At 41.2% G+C, this 13,259-nt stretch overlaps 1 protein-coding gene across 2 annotated transcripts in view; it reads left to right on the forward strand.

Annotated features, from left to right (window-relative positions):
• Nucleotides 1-9,213, forward strand: part of LOC142753072 (putative ATP-dependent RNA helicase DDX60) — a 178,905-nt gene extending 169,692 nt beyond the window's left edge. For both annotated transcript variants that reach the window (XM_075860265.1, XM_075860266.1), the window contains exons 38-39: nucleotides 7,401-7,463; nucleotides 8,687-9,213. In XM_075860265.1, the coding sequence (XP_075716380.1) occupies nucleotides 7,401-7,463; nucleotides 8,687-8,795 (172 nt within the window). In that variant the 3' untranslated portion in view covers nucleotides 8,796-9,213. The remainder of the gene's footprint in view (nucleotides 1-7,400; nucleotides 7,464-8,686) is intronic.
• The last annotated feature ends 4,046 nt before the right edge of the window (nucleotides 9,214-13,259 follow it).

The following is a 13,259-nucleotide window of genomic DNA, read 5'->3' on the forward strand; positions in this document are numbered from 1 at the left end:
TGTGGCCTTATCTACAGAGGGCACTGTAGCCTTATCTACAGAGGGCACTGTGGCCTTATCTACAGAGGGCACTGTGGCCTTATCTAGGGGTGTGTTGCATTATCCACAGAGGGCACTGCGGCAGCATCCAAAGATGGCACTGCGGCAGCATCCACAGAGGGCACTGCGGCAGCATCCACAGAGGGCACTGCGGCAGCATCCACAGAGGGCACTGCGGCACTATCTAAAAAGGGGCTGCCCAATCTTGACATGTGTGCTAACTGAGCCGCCGGACTGCATTTAGCGACACTTAAACTGGAAAGCTGGATTGTTGAAATAAGCACGTGGAGAAATATCTCAAATTTTAAACCTAGCGGTATTATTATAGTAATGTAGTATTATTATTCTAGTAATATAGTGTTATAGTAGTTCAAATAACTAATTGATTAACAATAATTTTGTATTGTATCAAATTTGAAAGTAATGCGGCCCGTCCACTTCCCATTTTTTCTATATGCGGCCCACTTACCCGGCCGAGTTTGAGACCCCTGATATAGAACATAGTCAAGATTTTCAGGGTTTTTCTCCTTTTCTGACAAGATTATACACATGTTGTTTAATCATAATTTAATTCTGTTTTAACCAGTCACGTAAATATTTTGAAATTCCAACAAGATAACCATTTAGATAATATATACATGCCTTTTTAGCCTTTCCCACACATTGTTCCTCAACCACCTAAACACCCTTTCATGTGTCTAGTTTTTTCTTTTTTCCCCATACTCAGCCATCATACACATTACACTGACTATGTGCGACTAAACGAAACAAGCGATTTCTATGCACACACCTGTTTTCTAATTTTTTCAAAACATACCATCAGCTCCCACACACAATGTGTATATAAACGAAGGAGCTTACCTTTTTCTCACGAATACAATAAGTATTAACTTACAACATCGATATAAAAAGTTCAAAATACTTACCAATCAGATGAATCCCGGTCCTTTGATCAAATGAAGGCGGGCAACAAAGAACAGACGCTTGCGTCTCAACGGGGAACTCCTCCTGAAACGCAATCAAATAAACAGGTGTCATCCCGGATATATAATATTCCACATTCGCAGTCAGTATTCACAGAGCCATGATTAAGAACGTAGGCGGCGTTTGAAATGCGTAGGCCGTTCACCCCTCTCAAATATCTTGGCAATACAGGACATCAATATTTCTTTAGCATATTTCTTCCATGGATCGCTATTTTAACAATTTAAATTAAAACTTGGAAAAAGCTTCCTTTTATACTCTTTCATCAGCGCTGGATCTACCCCCCCCCCCCTTCGTTTTTGTCTAGGTACACACTACTTATGCACAGCATGCATGTTTGAAAGGTTCCACCGAAAATCGGCCCCAGACGTATGTAACTGCATGTCTCTACAGTTGCATACATCTTCCTTTAACTCGAGCATGGCAGATTTATAGTTTTTTTTGTATACAGTTGTAGTGAAAAAATGTAGTTGATTTTTAATACATTTGAAACATATACTGATGTACATCGGATGTATACCGGACAAACATCTGATTGCAGGGCTGACAACTGCTTCTATGGTAACAGGAGGCTTAACAATGGCCTCCTGCTCTGCCATTACGAAAGCCGATTAGGCCCCGCCCGGAGGCGAAGCCTAATCGGCTTGCTGTCAGTGAATGACAGGTAGTGCAATGTATTAGGTAGTGCAATGTATTAAAAAAAAAAGCTCCCAGTTGGACCTTCAAGTCCCCTAGTGGGACTCATAAAAAAGGGGAAAAAAAACAGTTGTAAAAAAATATAATAAAAGTTTGAAATAATAAAATGAAACACATTCGCCCTTTTTCCCTTATCAAGTTCTTTATTATTGAAAAAAATAAATAAACCATACATATTTGGTATTGCCGCGACCGTAACGGCCTAAACTATAAAAAATATTATGTTATTTATTCTACGCGGTGAACAGCGTAATTTTTTTTTTTTTAAAAAAACAATGCCAGAATTTCTGTTTTTTGGTCACTTTGCCCTTACAAAAATTGAAATAAAAAGTGATCAAAAAGTCACATGTATCCAAAAATGTTACCTATAAAAACTATAGCTTGTCTCACAAAAAAACAAGCTCTCACACAGCTCCGTCGACGAAAAAATGTAAAAGTTATGGTTCTCACAACATGGCGACAGAAAAAAAGACATTTTTTTTACAAAAGTAATTTTATTGTGCAAAAACTTGGAAAACATAAAAAAGTGCTATAAATTTGGTATCGCCGGAATCGGACTGACACGCAGAATAAAGTTAACATGCAATTTATAACGCATGGTGAACGCTGTATATAAAAAAAAACTAAATAACTATGCCAGAATTACAGTTTTTTTGGTCACCTTGCCTCCCAAAAAATAGGATAAAAAGTGATCAAAAAGTCGCATGTACCCCAAAATGGTACCAATAATAACTACAGCCCGCCTCGCAAGAAAACAGCCCTCATACGACTACGTCTATGAAAAAATAAAATAAGTTAAGGCTCCCATAAGAAGGAAAGAAAAAATATGCCATTGTGCAGGCCTGAGGGGAACATTTCTTCTGTTTCAAGAGGCGATTTATCAAGGCCCTAAAATTAGGAAACCAGGAAGGGGAGGGCCCAAACATATCTGCTGGAAGCGCCGGTGCCCGTATTATACCAGGACAACACTTCCCAGCAAAATTCCCCAAACTGCAAAGGTGCGGAGTGTGGACCAAAAGGGGCATAAGAAAGGACATCATTTATCAGGGCGACACCGGCCTGTGCAGAAAGGATTGCTTCACAGCGTAAGGCTTTATTCAGACGAACGTGAAAAAGGTCCGTGCAACGCGCGTGATTTGCACGCGCGTTGCACGGACCTATATGTGTCTATGGGGCCGTGCAGACATGTCCGTGATTTTTGCTCAGCGTGAGTCCGCTGAAAAAAAGGCACGACATGTCCGTTCTTTGGGCGTTTTGCACGCATCACGCACCCATTGAAGTCAATGGGTGCGTGAAAACCACGCATGCCGCACGGAAGCACTTCCATGCGAACTGCGTGATTCACGCAAGAGCTGTCAAAAGGATGAATGTAAACAGAAAAGCACCACGTGCTTTTCTGTTTACAAACATCCAAACGGAGTGTCTTTGAGAAGAGCGAACCCGGACAACCGAACCGAACTTCACCGGGTTCGGCCAAACTCGTTTTGGCCGAACCCGGCAAAATAATATCCGGGACGCGACGTCAGGAGATAGTCACTGTCCAGGGTGCTGAAAGAGTTAAACTGTTTCAGCACCCTGGACAGTGACTTCCGATCACAATATACATGAACGTGTTAAAAAAAAAAAGTTCTAACTTACCGATAACTCCCGGCTTCTTCCTCCAGTCTGACCTCCCGAGATGACAATTCAGTCCAAGTGACAGCTGCAGCCAATCACAGGCTGCAGCGGTCACACATGGACTGCCGCATCATCCAGGGAGGTGGGGCCAGATGTAAAGAGAGGCGCGTCACCAAGGGCGCGTCACCAAGGCAACGGCCGGGAAGTTCTCGGTAAGTACGAACCTCTTTTTTTTTTTTAAAAGGTTGCTAGATATGGTGATCGGAATTCACTGTCGAGGGTGCTGAAAGAGTTACTGCCGATCAGTTAACTCTTTCAGCACCCTGGACAGTGACTGACGTCGGCTAGAATCATCTCTATGATGGCGGCTGCGCGAAAATCACGCAGCCGCGCATCATACACGGATGACACACGGAGCTGGCAAGTGATTTTTGCGCGCGCAAAAACGCCACGTTCGTGTGAATCCAGCCTAACACACATCTATGGATTATTTTACCCCATTATTATATGACCTGACTATGCCCCTGATGTACTCTGCCCAGCTTACGTATGCCCCCACATTATAAACTGAAATACGAGTACTACTCCAAACAAAACTACTACCAAGCAAAATCCACACTCCAAATGCCAAATGGTGCTCCCTCCCTTCTGAGCCCTACAGCGTGCCCAAACAGCAGTTTACTTTCACATATATGGCATCGCCATACCAAGAAGTACCCTTTTAACAATTTTTGAGGATTGTGTCTCCAGTGGCACAAGCTGGGCGTGACATATTTGCCACTGAAATGGCATATCTAGGGAAAAATTTAAATTTTGACTTTGCACCATCCGCAGCGCAATCATTTATGGAAAAGACCTATGAGGTGAAAATGCTCACTACACCCCTCATAAATGCCTTGAGGGGTGTAGTTTCCAAAATGGGGTCACTTCTCATGGGTTTCTTTTATTATTTCACATCAGAGCCTCTGCAATTGTGAACCAATACTTTGTAAATCACCAAATTAGGCCTCAACTTCGAATGGTACTCTTTCACTCCTTTCACAGCCTAGTGGAATGTCCAGGCAAAAGATTAGGGCCACATGTACGGTGTTTCTAAACCCGGGAAACGCTGCATAATAATTAGAGAGCTGTCTTTTCATGGTGGCACAAGCTTGGCACCACATATTGGAATATCTATGGAAAAAATCCCATTTTCACTCTACAACATTGCACGCTAATTTCTGCAAAACACCTGCGGGGTTAACATGCTCACTACACCCCTAGGTGAATACCTTGAGGGGTGTAGTTTCCAAAATGGGGTCACTTCTGGGGGGTTTCCACTGTTTTGGTCCCACAGGGGCTTTGCAAATGTGACATAGCAACCAGAAACCAATCCAGCAAATTCACTGCCCAATTGTAATAAAATCTATGAAACACCTGTGGGGTCAGAATGCTCCCTTCACATCTAGATTAATTCTTCAAGGGGTGTAGTTTCGTGAATGGAGTCACTATTGGGTAGTTTCCACTGTACTGGTACCTTAGGCGATTTGCAAAAGCAACATGGTGCCAAGAAACCAATCCACAAACTCTGTGCTCCAAAAGCCAAATGGCGCTCCTTCTATTCTGATCCTTGCCGTGTGCCCAAACAGCAGTTTATGACCACATATGGTGTATTTCCGTACTTCAGCGAAGTTGCTTTACAAGTTTTGTGGTTCTATTTTTCCTTTATTTGTTGAGAAAATGAAAAATTTTGAGCTAAAACTACGTCTTATTGAAGAAAAAGTATTGTTTTTATTTTCACTGCCCAATTCTAATAAAATGTATAAAACACCTGTGGGGTCAAAATGCTCACTACACCCCTAGATTAATTCCTCAGGGGGTACAGTTTCCTAAATGGAGCTCCGTTGCTTCTGAGGCCTGTGCTTCAGTCCATTACGCACTAGGGCCACATGTGGGATATTTCTAAAAACTGCAGAATCTGAGAAATAAATATTGAGTTGCGTTTCTCTGGTAAAACATTCTGTGTTACAAAAAAAAATGGATTATTAATACATTTCTGCAAAAAAAAATTAAATAAATTAGTAAATTTCACCTCTATTTTGCTTTAATTCCTGTGAAACGTCTAAAGGGTTAAGAAACTTTCTAAATGCTGTTTTGAATACTTTGAGGGTTGAAGTTTTTAAAATGGGGTGACTTATTGGGGCTTTCTAATGTATAAGGCCCTAAAAGCCGCTTCACAACTGAACTGCCCCTGTAAAAATAGCCTTTTGATATTTTCTTAAACATGTGAGAAATTGCTGCTAAAGAGGCTCTGTCACCAGATTTTGCAACCCCTATCTGCTATTGCAGCAGATAGGCGCTGCAATGGAGATAAGAGTAACGTTTTTATTTTTAAAAAACGAGCATTTTTGGCCAAGTTATGACCATTTTTGTATTTATGCAAATGAGGCTTGCAAAAGTACAACTGGGCGTGTTTAAAGTAAAAGTCCAACTGGGCGTGTATTGTGTTCGTTACATCGGGGCGTTTTTACTTCTTTTACAAGCTGGGCGTTAGGAATGGGAGTGTATGATGCTGACGAATCAGCATCATCCACTTCTCTTCAGAACGCCCAGCTTCTGGCAGTGCAGAAACACAGCGTGTTCTCGAGAGATCACGCTGTGACGTCACTCACTTCCTGCCCCAGGTCCTGCATCGTGTCGGCCACATCGGCACCAGAGGCTACAGTTGATTCTGCAGCAGCATCAGCGTTTGCAGGTAAGTAGCTACATCGATTTACCTGCTAACGCCGATGCTGCTGCAGAATCAACTGTAGCCTCTGGTGCCGATGTGTCCTCGCTCGTCCGACACGATGCAGGACCTGGGGCAGGAAGTGAGTGACGACACAGCGTGATCTCTCGAGAACACGGCTGTGTCTGCACTGCCAGAAGCTGGGCGTTCTGAAGAGAAGTGGATGATACTTCTCGTCAGAACGCCCAGCTAGTAAAAGAAGTAAACACGCCCAGATGTAACACACATAATACACGCCCAGTTGGACTTTTACTTTAAACACGCCCAGTTGGACTTTAGCAAGCCCATTTGCATAAATACAAAAATGGACATAACTTGGCCAAAAATGCTCGTTTTTTAAAAATAAAAACGTTACTCTTATCTCCATTGCAGCGCCGATCTGCTGCAATAGCAGATAGGGGTTGCAAAATCTGGTGACAGAGCCTCTTTAAAGTCTTGTAACGTCTTAGAAAAATAAAAGGATGTTCAAAAAACGATGCCAACATAAAGTAGACACATGGGAAATGTTAACTAGTAACTATTTTGTGTGGTATTACTATCTGCCTTAGGCCTTATTCACACGAATGTGTGCGTTTTGCGCGCGTTGCAGTTCCGTGTGACATTCGTGTATGGTGCGTGTCTGCGTGATTTTCGCGCATATGGCATTGTTAAGACACTGTTTTTATGTTTCAAATCAGAAATGAAGGAGGTGCTTTTATTTTTGCCTTCATTTCTTAAACAACTGTTGTGCGAATCACATGGATTTAATGCGCGAAAACCGCTCAAGTATAGGACATGTTGTGAGTTTTATGCAGCGGACACGCGCTGCGTGAAAATCACGGAACGTCTGAACGGCCCCATTGAGTTACATAGGTCCGTGCGATGCGCATGATTTTCACGCGCGTATCACGGACGTGAACTACGCTCATGTGAAAAAGGCCTCACAAGCAGATACATTTAGATTTAGAAAAATGCACATTTTTGCAATTTTTCACAAAATTTGGGTGTTTTTCACAATTGAATACTGAATGTATCGAGCAAATTTTTCTAGTAACATAAAGTCCAATGTGTCACGAGAAAACAATCTCAGAATCGTTTGGATAGGTAAAAGCATTCCAAAGTTATTACCACATAAAGTGAAACATGTCAGATTTGAAAAATGACGCTCTGTCAGGAAGGCCAAAAGTGGCCAAAGCAGGAAGGGGTTAAAAAATGTTTTCCTTGTATATTGGTCACATCCTCCTGTACCATCCCGTTACAGTAGTTTCACCATGTGGTTAGTAGCAATATAAATTGTTGTTTTGTTCTTTTCTTGCAGGTATAATTCAGGGGAGGCGTATTATGTATTGAGGGACTTCTACCTTTCCATTGCATCTATAAGGTAAGGTGTTATTCCAGTTGCAATTCCTTTTTTCAAGCAATAATCCACCAATACTTTATGCACTTACAACAAGGCCACGATCAGACGGCTGTAACGTGACCGCATAGAACCCTATGGTGATCTAATCTCGGTTCACTGCATGGGTCTGGGTCTTGCAGCTGTAAAACAAAAGCTAAAATGCGGCCACATTACAGCCGTCTAAATGCAGCATTAGCCCACATTCACATGGTCAGCATTTTGCTTCCGTATTTGTAAGCCAAAACCGGGAGAGGTTCCAAAACTTGGAAGAGGTGCAAATTTTTCCATTATACTTTTTCTGTGTGTCGGTTCTACTTCTGATTTTAGCTTACAAACACAGATACAAAATACCCCTGTGCGAAAGTGGCCCAATAGGACTGCATACAAAATGTGGGTAACGTCAGTATCTGTGCTGTAAAGACATAGGGGCTAATAGATGAAAACTTTCCCAAATAAAACTAAGGCCATTGGTGTTAGGGGGGCAAAAACAACAGGTGTAACCATTATAAATCACTTAAATTACATAGTTCTGAGGGTTGGTTTACAGTAGCATTATGTGGCCCTTGGACTGAAACAGAAGCTGTGCTTTCACTTTCCGTTGCGGGGTTCACCCGACGGAAACCTCCGATGGAACCCCGGAACAGAAAGCGAACGGTGATGTGAACAGGCCCTTAGGTTGTTACTTAAAGGGATTGTCCACTTTTAATTTGTTTTATTAATTTATTTATAGAATATGAGATTATACAGATTTCTAACATATACTTATTTAAAATTCTGCACACGTCCCTTTCTTATACAAGTGTAGTTGTCTAAAAAAAAAAAAAAAAAAAAAATATGGTATAGCCCACATATCCTATAAGGGGGGGGGGGGGTGTTTGTGTGCCATGTTCAATTCTGTGTAATGTATCTACAGGCTACCTGACTGCTGTATGAGTAATCTGTGGTTTATAACATTCTACTGTGACAGCGGCCTCATGCACTATAGGAAAAGTATCTAAGCAGAGTTTCTAATTCATGTATATTACAAAACTGCATAATTTCCTATTCTACAAAGTAAATAAAAAGCTAAATAAAAACCGGACAACCCCTTTAAATTGAAAAAAGATCAGAAAGGAAATATTGAAATTCTATATAGGATTCTTTTCTGCATTGTACAGTACATAAAAGAGAACACATGTATAACTTATATTTTTTTTTTCTATCAGCGTTTCTTTGAAAGAAATGTGTGAAAATGACCCGGTTGCATTGGCCTTTGAACAGCTGAGATCTTTGTATCATGAGAAACTACATGCGGATAAGCAAGTTCGTCCTTAAAGTACCATTTGACAACGAAGAATCTTTTTAATGTTTTCATAATTTCGCAGTATAACAATGGTTGAATTGTACAGATCCAATAAGCTACACAATTAAAACTCGATACAAATAATTGTATTTTGGTGGTAAAAACGTGCCATATAAGCAGGAAACGTTAGTGTTAGTTTCTGTTCACACTGGTGTCATTGTTCCAGACCGGTGCCATTACGCTTTGATAGATCAGTTTTTCAATGGATCTAAATGGACACTAATTGACCACATTAACTTAAATGGTATCCGTTGGGGTTCAGGTATTTATTCCAGCAAAAATAGTGCTGTAGACTGAGCCATCTTATCGGAAACGCTGACTGTAGATGTAAACAAAGCCTTAGGGTATGTGCACACGAGGGCATTACGTCCGTAATTGACGGACGTATTTCGGCCGCAAGTACCGGACCGAACACAGTGCAGGGAGCCGGGCTCCTAGCATCATAGTTATGTACGACGCTAGGAGTCCCTGCCTCGCTGCAGGACAACTGTCACGTACTGAAAACATGATTACAGTACGGGACACTAGTTCCACGGAGAGGCAGGGACTCCTAGCGTCGTACATAACTATGATGCTAGGAGCCCGGCTCCCTGCACTGTGTTCGGTCCGGGACTTCCGGCCGAAATACGTCCGTCCATTACGGACGTTAATGTGCTCGTGTGAACCCAGCCTTACGCTGGTTTTAAACTTGATCAGGCTTCAGTGCTTAATACAAGTTACACATTAGACCCGTCATAACCTTTATGGCTTTGGTAATAAGAGAAGTGTAAACAGAGCATTATGGTACAGTTTGTCTGAAAACGTCTACTACAAATGTATCAATTTATCATGGAGGGCACATAAATATTATAAGAAGTTACCAAACGAAAGAAATAAAAACAAAACCATGTTCTTCTAGACAAATAGATCACTGGTTGAGTTTAGCTGCTTATCAGCCCAGGACACAGGCGAATAACAACTTTTTTCTTAACTTTGGCGGTGTCTTCTTTATTTACACGTAAATAAAATGTGCTGTGCATTTAAAATTTCTATTAAAATATATAAATTACAGAGTATTTTGTATTTCATTTCAAATTCATCTGCACATTCACTTAATTGGTAAGCAGTAGAGATGAGCGAATCGATTCTACACTATTCAAATTTGTGTTGAATTTTCCCAAAGATTTGTATTTTAGCAAATACGAAACTTTTGAGATTCGTCCCATCGCTCAAAATGGCGACGACCGTTTTACAGATCAGTAGAAGATAAGACAGAGAAGAATCACATGACCTTGGGCAGTGGCCTTCCCCATAATATCTTGCAAGCAGCCCTCCCTCTAGCACTGTCAATCATGAGGGATTTAGGGCGGATTTACACGAACGTGGCGTTTTGCGTGCGCAAAAGGCACTTGACAGCTCCGTGTGCCCTGTTCATATGGATGCGCGGCTACGTGCTTTTCACGCAGCCGCCATCATTATGACACTCCGTTTGGATGTTTGTAAACAGAAAAGCACGTGGTGCTTTTCTGTTTACATTCATTCTTTTACTGCTGTTGCGCGAATAACGCGCGTCCCACGGAAGCGCTTCCGTGTGGTGCGCGTGATTTTCACGCACCCATTGACTTCAATGGGTGCGTGATGCGCGAAAAACGCCAAAATATAGAACATGTCGTGAGTTTTACGCAGGGGACTCACGCTGCGCAAAACTCACGGACAGTCTGCACTGCCCCATAGACTTGCATAGGTCCGTGCGACCCACGTGAAAACCACACGGGTTGCACGGACGTATATCACGTTCGTGTAAATCCGCCCTTGTGGGTGAGTCACTGATGACTCAGTGGATTCCAGTCATAGCCATTATACACAGTCCAGCTAGTAAATCCTGCTGCAGATAGTGGGTTAGTGTCAGTGAGTGTGCTTCATAGTGAGGTGAAGGGAGAATAGTTAGATTTAAAATAATTTCATAGAGAGATAGATTTTATAGAGATATAGAAGTCAGTTAGTGTCAATCTGTTAGTTAGGCAGGCAGCTATTGCTGTGAGTAAGTGCTGCTACAGCGGTACAATTCTTACATTAATTTGTGAATCACCAATCTTCATCATATTGTTCATAAATCTTCTTCAATAATAATAATCCTGGTGCTGATAGCGTGCCGTCGCCCTCTGAAACACATTTCGGACGTAACGTCACTCATAGTTTTGCATATATCTTGCAGTGCCATCAAAAATTTGCATATTGTTCTGCATCAAGAATATAGACAGCACCATTATACATCAGTCTGTGTCCAAGTTACAATGTTTTTATTTTATTTTTTAAATTCCATTTTAATTTAAATCCAGATGCGTATAGCGTGCCGCTGCCTAATGATACAGACATCACTGACATGGAATTGGTGAATAGATAAATCTTGTTTTTCTTTAGCTTCTTAACGACCGCCCACCATCTTTTGACGGCAGGCGGTGCAGGTGCTTTGTCTACAGCGACGTCCTTTGGCGTCGCTGCAGAAGAGGCTGATGAGCGCTCATCCTCTAAGCAGGCGCTGTAACTTACAGCTCCTGATCTTAGAGCAGTCTGCTAAATAAAGCTGGAAACATTCCAACCCCCGCTGTTTAACCCTTTGATCGCCGTGGTTCGCCCCCCTCTTTGATTTAGTCATCGGAAACCCAGTGACGTGATCAAAGACAGGGGAATCCCTCTGCAGTCAGCCCGGAAGACCTAGAAAAGACCCCAGGGGTGTCTGTTCAGTTTCCCTGCTGTTAGGGCACACTATGTGCTGCCCTAACAGCAGCCTGTGTCAAAGTGAATCGCTATAATGTATTAGCATACAGGAGTATGAGAATACATTATAAGTAAAAAAATAAAGTTGTAAGTAAAGTTATCCCTTAATGGGATTTTTAAAAAAAAGTAACCAAAAAAATTAATAAACAAAAAGGCCCCAAAAAAAGTCATTATTTTGCATAAAATATTTTATTGCCCCTACCATAAATAAAAACAAAAACCTACACATATTGGGTATCTAAAAGACCATAATAACCTGAAGAATTAATTTAACAGGTTATTTAGCGTGAATGGAATGAAAAATAAACAAGAAACTATGCAGAGAATCGCTTTTTCCTATATTCACGCCGTAAAAAAAAAAAAAGAAAAAAAAGCCTCATACAGCCACGTCAATGAAAAAAATAAAAAAAGTTAGGGCTGCTGAAAAGCAGAGAGGCAAATACAGAAAAATTTAGCTGGTCATTAAGGCATTTTCAGGCCCAGTAATTAAGAGGTTAAAATAAGGATATACCTGCTGCTACTATCGAAAAAGGGATAGTTTTTGGACCGCCTGTTAATCCCTTGGAGACGAGCCTATTTTAGGCCCTAATGACTAAGCAATTTGTTTAATTTTTCTATAGTCACATTCAAAGAGCTATAACTTTTTTATTCTTCCGACGACATAGCTGTATGAGGACTTTTTTTTTTTGCGGGATTAGTTGTACTTTTTAATGCCACCATTTTGGGATACAGATCCTTTTTTGATTAACTTTTATAAACTTTTGTTTTGTTTGGGGGAGGGGGGGGGAAATAGAAAAAAAACCCTGAAATTCCAACATTGTTCTGTGCGTTTTAAATTCACGCCTTTCACTGTGTGCCGTAAATAACATGTTACCTTTATTCTATGGGTCGGTATGATTACGGCGATACCACATGTGTGGAGGTTTTTTATGTTTTACGACTTTTGCACAATAAAAACACTTTTGAACAAAAATTATTTGTTTTTGCATCTTCGCATTCCAAGAGCCGTAATTTTTTTATTTTTCCATCAATGTAGTGATATGAGGGCTTGTTTTTTTTGCGGGACAAGACGTAGTTTTGATTGGTACTGTTTTGGGGAACATGCGACTTATTGATTAACTTTTATTATGACTTTTTTGGGGGAGGCAAGGAAAAAAATAGCAATTTCGTCATTGTTTTTTGCGTTTTTTTTTTTTATTTCTTTCTTTACGGTGTTCACCTTGCACCATACTAACGTTATTGTTTGGGTCATTCCGGTTGCAGCAATACCATATATGTGTACTTTTATTTATTACACTTTTTTTTACATCCTAATAGGCATATGCCCAGGGCAGACATGGGGGCTTTTATCAGGCTCCCCGGCTGCCATGGCACCCCGTCGGAGGCCCACGATTGCATTTGTGGGCCGCCGATGGGTGACATAGGGCACTCTCTCCCTCTGTAAACAAGTTAAATGCTGCAATCGCTATTTAACAGGTTAAACGGCCGCAATCTAAGTAAACTTCGAATTGCGGCCGTTGGAGCAGGAGCCCGGCTGTCAATTCGCTCATCTCTAGCAAACAGTACAAAGTTGACTATCCTCCCAACACACACAGTGGGCAGATTTATTATTACTATCTTAACACCTTAAAGTCCAAGCCATATTTCTCTCTCCACCTTCCAAGAGCCATAACTTTATT

The sequence above is a fragment of the Rhinoderma darwinii genome, chromosome 1, assembly GCF_050947455.1.
Source record: "Rhinoderma darwinii isolate aRhiDar2 chromosome 1, aRhiDar2.hap1, whole genome shotgun sequence".
NCBI classification, from domain to species: domain Eukaryota; kingdom Metazoa; phylum Chordata; class Amphibia; order Anura; family Rhinodermatidae; genus Rhinoderma; species Rhinoderma darwinii.